This window comes from Buceros rhinoceros, unplaced genomic scaffold, assembly GCF_000710305.1.
Source record: "Buceros rhinoceros silvestris isolate BGI_N320 unplaced genomic scaffold, ASM71030v1 scaffold12529, whole genome shotgun sequence".
NCBI classification, from domain to species: Eukaryota; Metazoa; Chordata; class Aves; order Bucerotiformes; family Bucerotidae; genus Buceros; species Buceros rhinoceros.
In genome coordinates this window covers 12,179-28,234 of record NW_010432161.1, presented here as the reverse complement: position 1 = coordinate 28,234, position 16,056 = coordinate 12,179, and the positions used below count along the sequence as shown (strand labels likewise).

Here is a 16,056-nt window from a genome sequence, read left to right as displayed (position 1 = left end):
TCTGCAGCCCTGGGGTAAAGTTGATGTTATGCTGAGGCAGCCACTTTGAATAGGCTCATGAACTCTGGCTGGTAAGGTCCTGTCTTCAGGGTACAGAGGACTCGTATTTGCATTCGTGACATGGAGTTATGCAAGAAGAAAAAAAAAGCGGGATCTGAGACATTGATGATATTGCTCTGTAGGTTCAGAGCAGCAACACTTCTCAGTGTGCTAGCCGGCAGTTACAGTGCCCATCCTTCAACAATTCACATTTGAGCTCAACCTGAGCTGGAGGTGGAGTCTATTAGAGCTTAAATACCAGAGGGATCCCAGGCTTCCAGGGGAATGCTGAATTGCACTGGACGAGGGGAAGGTGTTTTCCGTAGGCTGAGGTAAGGACTCTGCTTTGCTCTAATGCTTCAGTGTGTCCTTTGTAACACAAAGCATTTTTCCATCCTAACAGGTTCTCTTGATGTACTTTTCCTGTCTCTCAGCTGACGTAAGCTTTCCCAGTGGTGGGATGGGCTGGTTTATAGGAATTCCCTAGGGAGACACAGCTGGCAGAGCTGCTGTTTCTTCTCTCTCAAGCTGCAGGTGTCACAAGCCGTGCTTATGTTGTCCAGGCCTCTCCAGGTGTGGTCACCTCATGGCCTTGAAATCACCGGTTTGGTCCCAGCGCCTGGGAAGAAGTGCCTTGGCCTTCTCGAACCAAAAGAGCCAGGTGAATGGTAGCTAGAAATAGAAACCAAACGGCTCCCCTGCAGTTCCCCGGTGCTTTGTCGAGATGGCCCAGTTTAGCGTCTGGATCCAAGACGGGGTTAGCAAAACACGAGGAGAAGTTTGCCTCCCGCCAGCCGGGAGTGGCAGGCGAGCTTTGCGCTGCGGTGTGTCAGCCCAAGCCTGAGCAGGAGGAGAGGGTGGGACGGGAGTGGTCTCCAGGAGGTCTGTTCCTTTGAACAATTGGTGTGACTCCCTTGCGTGTCTTTCAGAGAGGGCATGCACCAGCCACTGTGGACCCCTTGCCTTCTTGCTGCAAGCAAGGATCTCCTGAAGGGATGCTGGCGCAGGAGTCTGCTGTGCAGGTAGAAGGGGGGAAGGGGCGCGTTCATTGTGTTGCAGTAGGCTCCGGGCCCTACAGAGGGCCTGGAGCTGCTGTCACTAGACCTCATTTTCCGCTTTAGTTCCATCTCGGTGTCCTTCATTTGGAACTGTGCCCAGCCAAGGTCTGCAGCGACCAGTGAACAATCTGGGGTCTTTGCTAACTGCCTCTGGCCCAGCCTGCTTTGTGGAGCACAAACCAAGAGACAGTGTGGTTCTGGCCACAGAGCTGTTTCATTTTGCTTTGTATTTCTGAAGTTTCATCTTCCCTTGTAGTGTTTGAAGAGCAGGGTTCATGTGTGTGGGCTCCTCCTTGTTTACAGCTCACAGATATGTTTATGAAGTGTGCGTCAGGCATGACACCGGCTAAACACTTCGTGTCCAGCCTGGCAGCTCTCCCCAAGTCCCTGACGTGGGACAACCTGTAATCTCCAGACTCCAGGCAGGAGCCTCCCTGTTGTGCCAGCATGCAACCAAGTGTGAGTGGTGATATGGTCAGTCCCGCTGTCGATAAACCCCTTCCAGACTGGCTGCTCACACTTGGTTTGGCTGCAGCGTTCAGTGTACATGGGCTGATGAGAGCTGCAGACCCTGGCTGTCCAGGGTGAGCTGAATTCCTCCTGCAGCGATGCTATGCCTGTTTTACTTGAGGGTGAGTACTTGGGCATGGTAAGGGGCTCGCTGGGCAGCACTAGGGGAGAGTAGTCAGTTCTCAGGGCGTTGGTTTGCACATGGGAGTTTAGGTATATCCTAGCCAGTAACGTGGACTTAAGTCTGTTCCAGAGAAAACATCCTTAAAAGATTGCAGCTAAATGGACCATAGGATGGCAAGAAGGATTTGCTGCCCTTCTTAGGTCTCTGGGAACTTGCCTGCGGTCATGCTGGGAGCCAGTGGCAGAGCCTGGTGGTGAATGCAGAGTGGGTAGGTCTCCTGGTGCTCTTCTTGCCTTCTCCTTCTCACTACTGCTTTGCTGGCAGAAGGGAGGTGCCTCCAGGTCTTGTTTTTTTGTGCAGTTGTAATGGTAAATGTTGATTTCTGTGTTACCATCTTTCTTATTTCACCCACCCGAAGCTCTGGGACAGGTGCACAGGATGACGTGTCTTTCTAGGCACAGTGCTGGCTCTGCTGAGGAGCAGGTGGCTGTGCTGCTACGGCTTTGCCCGCATGTCCCCACCAGGGATCAGCTGGCAGAGATTTATTGCCAAGCCTGTGCTTCAGGTGCTTTCCTGTCAATGCCTTCTTCCCTGCATGGCTTCCGGAGGCTGCGCCCTGATTGCTGGCCAGAGCAGCCTGGCTGAACGCTGCTGGCAGTAACTCTATTGCTGCCATGTACTGTGACTCCTCACAGCGTGCAGATCCCAGCAGAAAGCCCCTTTCTCAGCGCTTTTGCTCATGCAGGCAGGCAAAGCAGGTGTGGACTAGCCCTGCTGAAGCAGAAGTAGAGGATGAGTCAGAACAGACTGCAGAAATTAGGAGCAGTTCATAAGCATCACTAGAAGAGGGAAGGAAACACCGGTGCAGACCCTGATGGCTCCAGTGTGGGATCCAGTGTGTCTCCTGAGGGCAGGGACGCTGCCCGGAGCCCAGGGCAGGCTGGAGGCTGGTCTGCACGGTATGTCTTAGCCCCTGGCTTGCATCAGGCAGGCTCAGAGCATCTCTGCTGGCACCCTTGCACTGGCAGCCTGCTGGAGCCCTCTCCCCAGTGTTCATTGCACACACCGGCCTGAGCTGTGTCGTGGTCCGAGGAAGTGCATTAGGAAAGTAGGAGGTGAAAAGCAGTTACAGTGCTGCTGCAGCTCTCTCAGCAGCTGCAAACCCTGTTACGTTGTTAGAAGAGGTGTAGTGCCTGAGCAAAAAGCTCTTGGGTATTGTCTTCAGTCACAGCCTATATATTTTCTGGTGAGGCAAAAATAGGTTTTCTTTTTCAGGATATGCAGAGAGCAGAGGCTCCTGCTAACTTCAAAGGAGAGTGACAGCTTCCCCTGGGTGTGTGTGGCCTCAGCTGGCAGGAGAAGTAGCTGTGTTAATTCTTGCCTTGCTTTGGCTCTATGTGAAAGGAACAATGTCCTGGGTCTCCAGCTCCCTGCTCAGACCTCTGGATCAGCCCCTGTTCCTCTCTCCACTCACTGCTGCTGCACCCTTCCTTATCAGAAGGATCATTCTGCTGTGTAGGGGCAGCTCCCAAGTCCTTGCTCAATGCAGATTAAGCTGTTTCTGATACACACCTTCCTCACAGTCCTGAACCTGTTCCAGCTGCTGCAGCCGGCAAAGGGGACCTGTGAGGGGCAAGGAAGGAACCAAATGACAGCAGATGCTGCTTGTATCTGAATATGCTCAGCAGGCATCGAGTTAACCTTGGCCCTGAACTGCACCACTGGTGACAGCCCAGAACTACCTCTCCTGTAAGAGTGCATAAAACCGGGCTTTCCGAAAGCTGGTTACTCATGATTGTGTAATGATGGAGAATTGCTCGTGTTGGAGGGGCCAGTCTGGTGCCTGCACCTGAAAGCTTGCCCCCTCTTCAGTACTTTCAAAATGCTAATTAACAAGTTGCCTCCCTTCCCACAAACCTGTCCAGGATCCTCCCTCTGCTTTGGGGTTTCTCCTCTGCCAGCGATGCTGAGTCCTCTTGCAGCTGTAGCAGCCCCTTTGCACAGGAGCATGTGCAGATCTTTCACTTGCTCCGTGCTTCAGTTCACCTGCTGCAGGATGGTTGGGGTCCCCTTGCATTCTGGCCTGGGGATCTCTGCTGGGCGTGTAAGCCACCGGCCTCTCTGGTACATGCCTTGGGGAGGCCTGGGGCTATTCTGAAATCTTTGCTGAGCACAAAGGAGCTTGGACAAAGGGTTTGCTCAGGCTGGTGCATGAAATGAGAATAAACTAGCATGGCACATGCCTTCCAGAGATGACCTCTTGTGCCTTGCCTCTCGTCAGTCGTATTAAGATCTGCGGACCTCTCCTGAATCATGGGGGCAGAGGTGAGGATGATTAGACAACAGAACTTGGGCATGTGGATTTCTTTATCTTAAATCATGTGGGCAGGGATGAGGATGAGGAGAGAATAGAATTTGGGCATATGGATATATCCTTTTATCCGATGTATTTTCCTGACACTTCCTCTTTTCCGTCTGGGTTTGCAGTATGTGCCTGGTAGCCCTTCTCCATGCTCCGCTGGCTGTCTGCCTGAGGCTTTGCTGCTGTGGCCTCTCTGGACATGCTGTGCTCCGCTGAATGCCATCCTCTACTCAGAAGGCAGAAACCTGCCAGCAGGTTTTGTTTCCACTGCAGGGACCACTGAGAATGTCTGCTTTCTGTGAATACAGAAAGGAGAGAATGTTCCTCTAAGGCGGACAGTGTGATCTCTGTTTCTCGGCATTTTGATTTGAATCTCCAGTTCAGTTTTCCTGATCTTTGCTGATCATCTTAGAGAGACCCTGGGTGCCATCTTTGACTGCTCTTAACCTTAGCAGCTGTTTTAGTGTGTTTGCAGGACTGACTTATTCTTTTCATCCGATGAGGAAGGATCCAGGGTATCACCTGCAGACCTGGGCTCTTGATGTCTGCAAAGCAGGAAAGTGCAAATGAGCTCTGGCTCCAGAGAATTCCCTAGATTGGGTAATTCCTTAAAAGTAAACCACTACATTGATGTAGAGTTTTGCTCTTTCTGCTGGAAATAAAGCCCACTACTGGACACAAGCCCACATGAGCAAAGAAATGTCAAGCCAAATGTCGAGGGCTGTTGTGAGGTTTATTGCCAGCTCCCCAGCTGGCAGCACTGAGCTTGGGTTCCTGCACCCTGGTACCAGCAACTGGAAAGGACCAGGTGACCTCCTAGATGTGAGCTGCACCTTTCCACACCATTTAGGTAGGACATCCATAGCAACACGTGGCTTTGGTGCCAGGATTCAGGTTTGCATCTCACCGCTGGTCCTGGGGCTCCTTGGTTGTTGGGGTGGTTGTGTGCTGCCCAGCTGGAGAGGTGTTTGCTTGCTGTACCTCCTCTGTCCTTTGCTCCATGAGCCCATGTCAGTCTGGCTCTGTTTCCCCCTGTTCACTGGCAGACTAGGAGGTGGCAGGAGATAGTGTGTCTGCTTGGCAGGGACGAAAGCCGCTGCTGCCTGCCCCTGGTAGGGCCAATGGTAAAAGAGTGCCTCCACCTGAGCAGCAGCACTTGACTTTTGGAAGGGGTTGTGACCACCCCGTTGCTCTTTCTCTGCTCTTCACACAGTTTGCACATCGCAGTTTGCAAGATGTCTCAGGTGACTTTGCTCCTACTGTATCCCATGTTGCTCCTGATAAGGGGTTTCGAGAGGGCGTTAGAACAGTGGAGTTGCAAACAGATGCCTGCAGTATGCAGAGCAGTGCGTGGAGCTGCTAAGGACCTTGCTGGAAGGAATATAGGCTTTCAAAAATCAGAAAAGAGATGAAGGAGTTTGAAGATGCAGAGTTATCATTAGTGGCAAAACTCTCATGAGACAGCAGAAACCTGTGTGGTGGCGTAATTTGGTGTGATTGCTTTCACGGCCTTTGCTATAGAGCAACCATAGGAAGCTTTTCATGCAGCAAAGCCTGCTGCTCCTCATGGCGATGTTTTCCGGTAGCAAGGCCTGGAAGAAACACAACTGCATGAGTGCCAGGGCTGGCAGGAGGGTGCCTGCCCCGCATCCTGCTGCCTCTGCGTGTGGGGAGCAAAACTGCCACAGAGCCGGTCTCCCTCTCTTCTCACGCAGGCGTCAGCTGTGTGGATCAGCAGCAGGGCAGACCCAAACTTCCTGGCCGCTGGGTCTGAATGCTGCCTGGCAGAAAGCGTTTTGCTCCCCAAGGCGTGGGAAGTAATGTTATTTGAAAGTCTGCGTTGCAATTCCTCTTCTCTGGAGTAAGAGCAGCACTTCTTCAGTGAGACCAGAGGCTCTGAAGAGGGAGACCGGGGAAGGGAAAAGCCAGGGGCTGAATTATGCGACTGAGAGTCGAGACTCTCTGAATGCCCTGTAGCACTGCACATCTCAGTTGCAGGGCAGCGCTGGCTGTAGATAGCTCTGGGTAGAGAGTGAAGAGAACAGCCCATTTCAAAAAACCTCACAGTGACCACAAGCTCCCCAACTCTTCCCAGTGTCTAACTAGTCCTTGCACCTCTTCCAACAGAGCAGGGAATCAGCTGGTTTCGAGCGTCAAAGCACTTTGTTTCTGCAGGCGGTGAGAAGGTCTAGTGGGTGCTACCAGCCTGGGATGGGGCATGGTGCCCCTCACCTGCCTGGACTGTGGCCTGTGGTGAGGCACAGGCACGGCTGCTTTCCAGGGACTGCTGGAGTCAGAGACTTGTTGGAAAGTGCACTCGGTCCCTTTCTTTTGGCGTCTTTGGCCCCGTCCATAGCAGGACATGTCCCCAGGCAGCACCACAGACCACATCCTGTGCTATCCTTGTGGTGAAGGGTGCTGTGTGAACAGTGAAGGAGGCCCTGCTCAGGCTGCCTTGTTGCTCCACCAGAAGACCTGCAGATAGGAAAGACAAGTGGGCAGACAGGATAAAGAGGGCAGCGTCGCAGGATGCGTGTGTGCCTTTTGCTGGTCTGGAACAGGGTGTCAACTTGCTTCTTGCCTGTCTCTGTGTCCCAGAAAACACTGTGAGATCAGCACAAGTCCCTGAACTCATTTGCACTTGCGTATCATCTACTTGCAGCATTTAGCAGTTTGTACAGAGTGGGCTCCTGGCAAGCGTGGCCACCTCTGAGGTGGCAGGAGGCAATGCTGAGAGCCGCCCTTTCTTTATCCGTGATGTGCAGAAGGGAGCTCCTCCCTGGGTGGGACTGAGAGCGAGGCACTGCCAGAAGAGATTAGAACAGGACTGGGACCACAGCCAGAAGACAGCAGGATTACCGAACCTCTGACTGCGGCCCTTGAAGTCCAGCCTGAGCCTCTGGTCTGGCAGAACTTCCCCTCTGCTTACTGCCACAGCTCCAGCGCCGTGGGCTTGGTCGGGTCCAGGATTCTCGTGCCGGGCAGTAATTACTCCTGTGGCAGTAATGCTCTGCGGGGCGAGGCTGTGAGAGCAGGATGACACCTGTGAATAGCAACGGAGGAAGCCACTAATCTGGGCCAGGAGAGGGAAAGGGAAAAATCTAGATTGTCAGTGGACAAGGGGAGATTTTCCTGAAAGAAAAGGAAGGGAAGAACAGAAGCACAGTCTGATGTGCTGTGCTGTGTTTTTTTGCTTTAGAAGGTCTTGGAGCATTGTGTAAAGTCCAGATCTGAGGCTTTTCCCTGGAGGCGTTGCTGGCAACAGCCTCCTGACACTTCACAGCTTGAATGTCCACAAGTTTGTGGAGCATGACACCTGCATGTGGGATTTAGCAGCCGTGTAAGAGGTGTGCAGTGGCAAGCGAGGCAGTTTTATTTTCTCTGTGGAGTAGCTCCTTCCTGGAAGATTGCTCAGAAGGCAAAGGAGAGTGGAAAGAAACTCTACAGACGCCAAAGGAAAAGCAGTAGAGGCAGTGTCTGCATCTGGAAGCGATTGCTCTATATCCTGGGGCAGATGGATAGCAAGTGACTGCACGTGCCCGTGTGTACAAACGGGGGGTGCGTGTGGCATGCCCGCACTGCGCTTTGTGCTCGCTGGTGGATGGTGCCTGCAGAGTGTGTGTCTGTGTGTGTGCGTCTGCGTTTAGGTACTTTGGTGGGGTGCTGGCTGGGACGTGTGTGTGTATCACACACATCTGCTTGTGTCCATAGGGTCTCTGCATGTCTTGCTGTCACTGCTCCCTATTGGTGAAATTCAGGAGGTGGCACTGACCCAACCCGTACTTCAGCTCCCTGGCCAATCTCGTGTTGTCTTGATCTCTGTGACACCCCGAAGTACAGCGAGCTGTTGTGAACAAACGCCCCCCGAGTGGTAGGTAGGCAGTTCCCCCATTCACACTGACATCAGAAGAGCCCCGTGACAGAAGCTCTATTTCCCCTGCTTTTACCATTTGGGCTGAGCGACCCTTTCGTCTGCAGCTGCATGTGTTGTCTGGCTGCTGGTGTCTGATGCCCTGCGTTTCTCTGTGCATCTCCAAAGGGTGCGTGCGGAGCAAGGGGAGCAGGAGGGCAGCACCACTGACGCATTCTCCAAGGCCCTGGCCCCCAGCATCCAGACGGGGGGTGGGAAACGGCAGCCCCTCTCCTCTGCAGCAGGCGTTACCTGTGACGTGCCAGGCTCCTGGGCATGTCTGGGGGGCTGCTCTTTCTCTGCTGCTCCTGAGGTGGTACCTGCAGCTCTGACCCGCTCCCTGCACTTGGCAGCAGTCATCTGCTTTCCGGAGGCGGCTTGGTATTAAATATCCTGTCTGACACAATAATGGAGAGAAAACGAACAAATTCCATTAGCGGCTGGCGATCCCTGCAGGGTCTGCGTTGGAGCGAGGAGGGCGCCTGTATTTTTAGATAGAATGCAATGTAACTTACTGGCTCTCTCAAAGCTGGGGAGTAGATAACCAAGGAGGGAGAGAGGGGACATCAGGCTCAGGTTTCAGCTGAAGTGCCGGACTATGGCAGCACGAAAGGGCAGGTCCGGTCCAGACGTGGCTGTGAGTATATAATGCCCTTCTTCGTGCCCACAGAGCCCTCCGCTTTGCTTTTCTGCTTGCTTTCTGCCTGTAGTCCCTGCTGCTGGGCGTGACGGGGCTTCGGGAGCCACTTTGCTGCTGGAGCCGGTAGAGTTTTACCGTTTTAATCTTCACAGCTCCATGTGTGTCCATGGGTGGGAGCGCCTGGCTGAGCTGTGCTTTGACTTTCCCAGGGGTGTGCTCTCAGAGGTCTGTGCTGTGGCTGGCATGCCGGCAGCATAGCTGAGGTGCTGTCCTGTCATTGATCTTGACCTGAGACGCAGAGGCTTCTAGCAAGGTCTGGAGTTGAAAAGGCTCTTTTCTTTCAACCTGTTGCTTGAAGCGGTCTGTGTTTCCTCACTAGAACCCCGGCAGCGCACAGGGCTCAGAGTGCAAACATGCACAACTAAGCATAGTGCTGGTGCTGCCTTCTGCCTCTTACGGTACATCATCCTGTATGAGCAGAGCCCTGAGGCGCCGCGTCCTGTCTCCTCCCTGCTCTCAGCCCTCCATGAAGCCTGCAGCTCTGCTGTGAATCTGGGGGTTCTTCCCAGGTGGACAGAGCTCTCCTCTGAGGTGGCAGCAAGTGGAGCCAGCTGGCACAGGAGGTGAAGTGATCAGCACGTGTTTACCCAGCACGCGGAGGCTGCACGCCAGGACAGGGTATGGTGGGGCTGCCCTCCACCACCTGCACCTCTGACCCCATGAGCTGCCCCAGAAGGGGCCATGGCACCCAGGCACTGCTGCAGGAGCCTGGGCTGCGTTCTGCAGGGTGTGCCCGACACCGTGGGGGACCAGGGCACCCTGTCTGTGGGCCTTACTTCTGTGAGGTGGGGTAGCAGGGCAGCGGGTCCAGGACATGGCTGCATATCTCTGGTGTAGGAGGGTCAGGCAGAAAGGATGGGCTGGGGAAGGCAGATGGAGGAGAACAGAAGTCGGCCAAGTTGTGCTGCTCCGAAGTCCAAACTCAAATGGCTGAGACTGCAAAGAGGAGGGAAAAGGGAACCCCTGAACCTGTGTGATGCATCATCCTGCCTAGGTCTGTGTCCAGTGCTGTCCTCTGTGGCCATGCTGCTTCCACATGCTGTCCAGGAGCTTCCTAATGCTGAGTGCTCCTCCACAGCCAGGCTGTGGGCACTACCAGATGGCCGGGGATAGCAGGATGTAGGTTCTCGTAGCACAGGAGTCCCCTTGGTTGATGCCAGCATGAGTGGTACAAGAGGGGTTCTGATTTTCTATTGGAGCTGAAGGCAGAGGGGTGTCTCCTGGGCCCTTGCCATGGATGTCCCATGGCTCTTTGCTGCAGAGAGCCCTTTGGGCTGAACCTAGTGGGCAAGCACCAGATCGTTGTTCCTGGTCCGAGGTGTGTAGCTGCATTTTCACTCTGTTGTTCTCCAGACTCTGGTGAGCCATCCCATGGTCCTCATTTGCTGCCTTACACTGCTAAATGGTGTTGCTCCAGTGCTGCTGTGCCTTGCCTGGGGTGGCTGTGTCTTGGTGCAGTGAGGCACTGCCTTGATTCTGTCGGAGACTTTCCTGGCTGTGGGGCTCTCAGCTGGGGTCATCGTCCCTGGTGCTGGTAGCTGAACTCACTGCTGCGGCTACCCCGCAGTTTCTGGAGGACAGCAGGGGTGGGCTTTCCGCAGCCATAGTCTCGGCTTTGTCCATTGCTGCAGTCTCTCAGCCAGAACACAGAGGCGTTTCCTGGGCCAAGGGAGGCTGCCGTGGTTGCAGGAGTCCCCTTAGAGCTGCCTCCCTACCCCTCCTGCAGTGCTGGGACAAGCTGCAGACCTCGTGTGGCTGTCCTGCCCCGTCATCTGGATGCTCTTCACTCCAAGTCCAGGTCCCAGCCCTGCTTCTTCCTGTCTAATTTGGGGCACCTCAGTCTGTCTCAGCAGTTCCCACCTGCCTTTTCTGCTGCTCTGCATCTGGGTGAAGAGCTGGCCCTGTGCTGGTGATGAAGAACAGGGGGACTTCAAGCCTCATGCTTTTTCTTTTTTTTCCCGAAGGCTGATGCTGCAACCAGTTTCTTGAGAGCTGCGAGATCTGGGAATCTGGACAAAGCCTTGGATCACCTCACAGGGGGACTTCGAGCCTCATGCTTTTTCTTTTTTTTCCCGAAGGCTGATGCTGCAACTAGTTTCTTGAGAGCTGCGAGATCTGGGAATCTGGACAAAGCCTTGGATCACCTCAGGAATGGGGTAGATATTAACACCTGTAACCAGGTAGGTGAAACCCACAGGGCTTCTGGTATCATCTCTAGTTGATGTGAAAATGTGCCGTGCAGTGGCTCCTCTGGGCCCAGTGACAATCACTGCACCTCACCAGGGGAGAGGCCACACAGGGGAGATGCAGCATGAGAACAGTCCCTTGCTGGAGAGGCTTCCACAGCTGAGCTGCATGGAAGTGGGTCCTGTGCTGGGGAGGAAAGTGGCTGACCAGAAGGCAGATCTGGACCAGAAATTTTTGTGGCAGGGAGGGCATCAAGAGCTGTAAAGATCCAGGGAGCTTGGCAGTACTGGCTGGAGCATAGCAAAGGGCATTAACAGGTAAGCAGAGAGGGAAATCTGAGGCTTCTTTAGGGTCACGAGCAACTGGGACAGCTGGAAGGGACTCATCTGCCTCTCAGAGGGCAGAGCAGATCGCTGTGAAGAGCGTAGCATGGTGGCTGGGCTGTTGCAGGAATCGCTCGTGGGGATATTCCCCCTGCCTGCAGTGCCCAGGCTTTCAGATTACCAGAAGCTGCAGCTTAACACAAGCAGGGGGTGCCTGCAAAATGCCAGTCGGGATGGCTTGGGAGGCAGGCGGAGCCCCTCCTGGCGCAGAGCAGAGACAGGTCTGCCCCAGGGAGGGAGAGCTGCAGGCACAGAGGAGCGGTTTGCACAGAATCGACAGAACATTCTGTATCTGTGTAGCTGCCAAATGCAAGTGGCTCAGCCCGAACTGAGGCAGGTGCTGTAGGGTGAGACTCAGGGGGCTTGGGCTGAGCAGGGGAGACAGACAGACTGCTCTGTCGGCTGCTTTGCGGAGCAGCAGGGAGGCTGGGGAGGCTGACTCAGCAGGGAGCACAAATGTATCTTCACCTGGTTCAGTATCAAGTCCCCAAACCGGGAGTAGTTCAGACCTACTGATCTGTGCGCTGCAGTGGCCAGTGCAGTCACCGCAGACAGGTTCCCTCAGGAAATGTCGCCATCTCCTTTTCTTTTCTGACTGGTGGTACTGCGCAGGGATGCTGAGCTTCTGCAAGCCCCTGCTGCACCCTGCAGCTTGCATTCTTCTCACTGAGACACCAGGTGAGGTTTGGGGAAAGCCGAGGAGATGCTCATTTAGGTCATTACTGTATTATCTGGTTAATTAGTTCTTAAACAGCATCCAGATACTCTCAAAGACTTCTATGCTGGGGCTGTGTGGGGACATATGGGATTTAGATCAGAGCGGTCTTAGAGGGAGAAGAGGTAAAAAATTTCCAGTTTCAGAGTCCTTTGAAGATGAGCATTTCCATGGGGTGCCGTTGGGGAGTTAGAGGCTGTGACCCCATTACCATTTTGGACATGCATTTGTACCGTGTTTGGAAAGAGGAGAGGCCATGTGACACACTCTTAGCACTGGGCTGCAGGACTTGGGTTGCACTTGGCACTGAGCAGATCACGTGCTTGCACCTGGCAGGATCTTCAAAGCTGCTGTGCTTCATTTCAGAGTTTGGTCCGGACCTGAAACCCAACTGCTGCTCCCCTCATCTCTCTTGGGAGAGCAGAAGCCCCTGTAATTGAGCCATAGCAGCAGGCCGGTCGCTGCTCCTGCTTCCAGGCGCTTAGCTACAAAAGAGCAGAGACAAACAGATGTTTAATGCACCCGCTGCTCCCTGACAGCCCTCGGGGAAAGCGAGTCACGAGGAGCAGGGAGACCCTGCTGCTGGCTGTGCCGCTCTCCCCTCTGGGAAGGACTAGGGATGCTGCCATGGGTGGCACATCGGTGTATGCCCTGTGTGTGCAGAGCTGCAGCAGAGCTGGCAGGGAAAATCACCTTACCTCACCTGCTCACAAATGGCTCAGAATTCCTCAGAACTCCTGCAAGTTTCTGTGGGTGTCTGGAGGAGAGGGGCAGGAGTAGTGGGAGCTGTGTTTGGCCATGCTAGCCCATACCTTCTGAGATGGGAGACTCCACAAGCAGAGCGTGCCACCGATGTTTGCTTGTTTCTGATGACAAGCTTAGAAGCAGAGGGAGGATTTCTACATCCACTGCTCCTGTACTGCTCTAGTGCAGAGGAATACGTGATCCTGGAGAGGGCTCTGCAAAAAACGGAAGCAGAGGCACCCAGCCACCAGCTAAAGATGATGGCTTTGAACTTCTTCCTTATCCAGAGAGACGGTTGGTCATTAGCTGTCTCCACTGACCAGCTGTGAGTCCTATTTCCAGCCAGTCTTCTGGTGCTGGTGAGGGAATTTGACGCCCTGAGAGCCTTGAGAGCCTTGAGAGCACGGGGCTACCACAGTATGAGGCACTTCTTTCAGTGACGTCTTTGGACTGGTTCCTGCCATCTCCCTGAGGTTAGATGGCACTTTGGGGTTTCCTTCTGAGGAATATCAGACCTGTGGGAAAGGTCCAACCTCACATGTCCTGTATAAAATAAAGAGGGATATATGTGGTCAGACCTATCCCAGAGGCCCTGTATTCTTACTCAAGTGGAGAGACCTTGACATGCCATCTGATCATCATCCTGCCAGTTTCATCCCCTTCATTGCTGCCATCTCCATCAGTGTCTTCATCATCCGCTTCTCTCGTCTTCTGAAGTCCTGCGTGCATTCATCTCATCCACGAGGAGCTGGAGACCTGAGGATGCGTGCACCTCGCTGCCAGGCTCCTCGCCAGCAGGGAACAGCTCTGTGCCAGCACACGGGTGTCAGGAGGAAGGCTCTGCTGGGGTGGCCAGTCACAGCCCTGACGGGCAGTCCAGGGCAGGTACAGGATAAGTGCAAAGTCCTGCCTTTTGTGGTTTTTGGTGGGGCTGCCTTTGTCGCATTGACAGCCAGCGAGTGGAATTTCTGGGAAGCATTTGCGGCACTTGGTGAGGGGAATACAGCGCCTTTCAGATTAAGCGTATCCTGTGGCGGTTTTGGGTCAGATGAGCTGTCAAGCCAAAGCAAATGTGCAAAACAGCCTGTGTTGTTCCTGGAGCAGAAATATCGATGGGCCGCTGGGAAACGAGCTTCTGCAAACACTGCGCTTATTGCTGTGAGGCCAGAGAATAATGATTCCTCACAGGTTCTCAGCACTCGAAAGGTTGATTATGAATCCCTTGCGTAAAAGGGAGCATGTGCTGAGGAGTGCAACCCAGTGAGTGTAACTGAGAAAAAGTGTGTGTGCCTGTGGCCACACATCCAGCTCGTGAGCTCATGAGGGTAAAGGTGTTGGTGACCATCTATATGTGCATGTGTGTCTTAGTTGAGGAAGCTGGGCTTGACCGAGGCGATGGGCTCAGCGTTGCCAGGCCTGGTTGGGCAGCCTTCCGTTTCGGTGGCTCTGTTCTGTGGGTGTTGCAGCATTCCTACTTCATCTTCCCTTGGAAACAGCCTTTAGTGCTTGAGGCTCTAGGGCACTTTGGAGCAGGTGTGCTGAGGAAGCCTGTGGATGTTTAGGTGTTTGGTCTTTGTGCTGTAATGAGAGTTGAGCAAAAGAATCTGTGACTCTTTGACTGTGATCCTGGACTGCCGGTGCTTTCAGTGAGAGATGGTGGAAAAGCTTTCTCCAGGAGGATAACACTCTTGAAGCTGTTCTAGGTTTAACCGGAGTGTTGAGGGCTGGAACAGGAGCCTCCTTGGGCATCTTCTGCTCCCCTACCTATACTGAGGTGGGGATGAAGCAATTCGATGAAGTGACCTTCCAGTACTCTACGGGACACAAAACAGATGGTTGGAAGGTGGAGTACTTGGGCAGGACTGTGTGCTTCCAGGGAGCTGGCATCTCTGCCATGTGGCAGCACTGCGTAGGGGTGGATAAACATAGTGCATCCACCTGGGAGAAGTAAGGAACAAGAGATGTTTGCCTCTTGGAGAAAAAAGTGACATATGAAATAACCTGCAAGCGTTTAACCTCTTTGCCAGCAAATATCCCAGCCCTTTTGTTCACATCGGGAAGTGGAAGACTGTCAGAAAAAAGAGAGCAGGTCTGTCTGAGCAGCCTTCTGGGTGCTGACTGGCCTGACACCTCCTACTGACAGCCGAGGGATGATACAAGGGCACTGGCCAGCCCTTTGCTCCCAGTGCTCAGGTTCCATGTGTAGGAAAAAGGCGAGCTAAGCTGGGGCGCACGAGGTGAGGTTCCTGAGAAGGAACTGAGGTTTGGAAGCTTCCTGGAACGGGTATTGCTTAGCAGTAGCACAGCCAACGCTTTCTCTGCACCCTTCGCTGCAGCTGAACTCCGAGGGAGCAAAGCCAGCCCTCTGCTGAGCGTGGGCTGCAGGGTGCACTGTCGGTGGGCAGTCTGCAAAGCCAGAAAGAAGCCAGCTGCTGGGACTGGAAGCTCCAGAATTGTTGTGAATGAAATTTGGCTGCTTCTTGATGGAATCATTGTCTCAGGCAGAGCTTCTCACTGCACTTCCGTGTAAATGTTAAAGTTTAAGGTTTCTATGTGCACTTAGGCAGCAGCTCTGGTGCATCCTCACTCTGGGCCATACGCAAAGCTCAGCTCTGTGCTTTAGGTTTCAAAAGCCTGACTGTGGGCAGGCAATCACGGGAAAACGTTACTTGAGCAAAGACAGGAGTTGATATCAGGGATGTGTCACAAGCAGGGAGGACTGAAACAGAGCCTGCGGTGCCAAACTGAAACGCTGAACTGTGGTACGCCCATCTGTAGGAAATTGTCTACGGAGGCTGTATGTTTTGCTCATGGAGAAACCTCCAGCATTAGTCAGCAACTCAGCATTCATCTGCCAGCAGTTGCCCTGGCAGTGTGGAGCTAACCGTGGCGGTCCGGCTGGATGGCAGGGCAGGGCTTGAGGCAAGGCAGTGGCTCCTGCTCCCACCAGCCTGACCCACAGTGGTGTCTGCACAGGAGCTCAGAGTACGGGGTTCTCTGGAGAGCCCCAGCCCCAGCCCCAGCAGGTGACTAATGCCCCTCTCCCACCTTTGCTTCCTGCAGAATGGGCTGAATGCCTTGCACCTGGCCTCCAAGGAGGGCCACGTGAAAATGGTGGTGGAGTTGCTGCACAAAGAGATCGTTTTGGAGACAACAACCAAGGTGAGGACAAGGGACAGCACCGCAGCCTGCTGTTGCTGCCACACAGTCCAGCAGTAGCTGAGCAGTGAATCCTGCTGTTTGCTTTAGCCCCTGGAAAGGCTGTGCTGGCGACAGAGCTGCTGGGCTGGGGCCTGGGGACCAGGACCCGATTCCCGCACCGTC

At 54.0% G+C, this 16,056-nt stretch overlaps 1 protein-coding gene across 1 annotated transcript in view; it reads left to right on the top strand.

The window, feature by feature from the left end:
• Window positions 1-16,056, top strand: part of LOC104500077 (ankyrin-1-like) — a gene marked incomplete at its 3' end in the record, with an annotated part of 51,682 nt that overhangs the window by 23,773 nt on the left and 11,853 nt on the right. Inside the window, exons 3-4 of the mRNA XM_010143670.1 lie at window positions 10,782-10,883; window positions 15,796-15,894. Coding sequence (XP_010141972.1) covers window positions 10,782-10,883; window positions 15,796-15,894 — 201 coding nt within the window. The remainder of the gene's footprint in view (window positions 1-10,781; window positions 10,884-15,795; window positions 15,895-16,056) is intronic.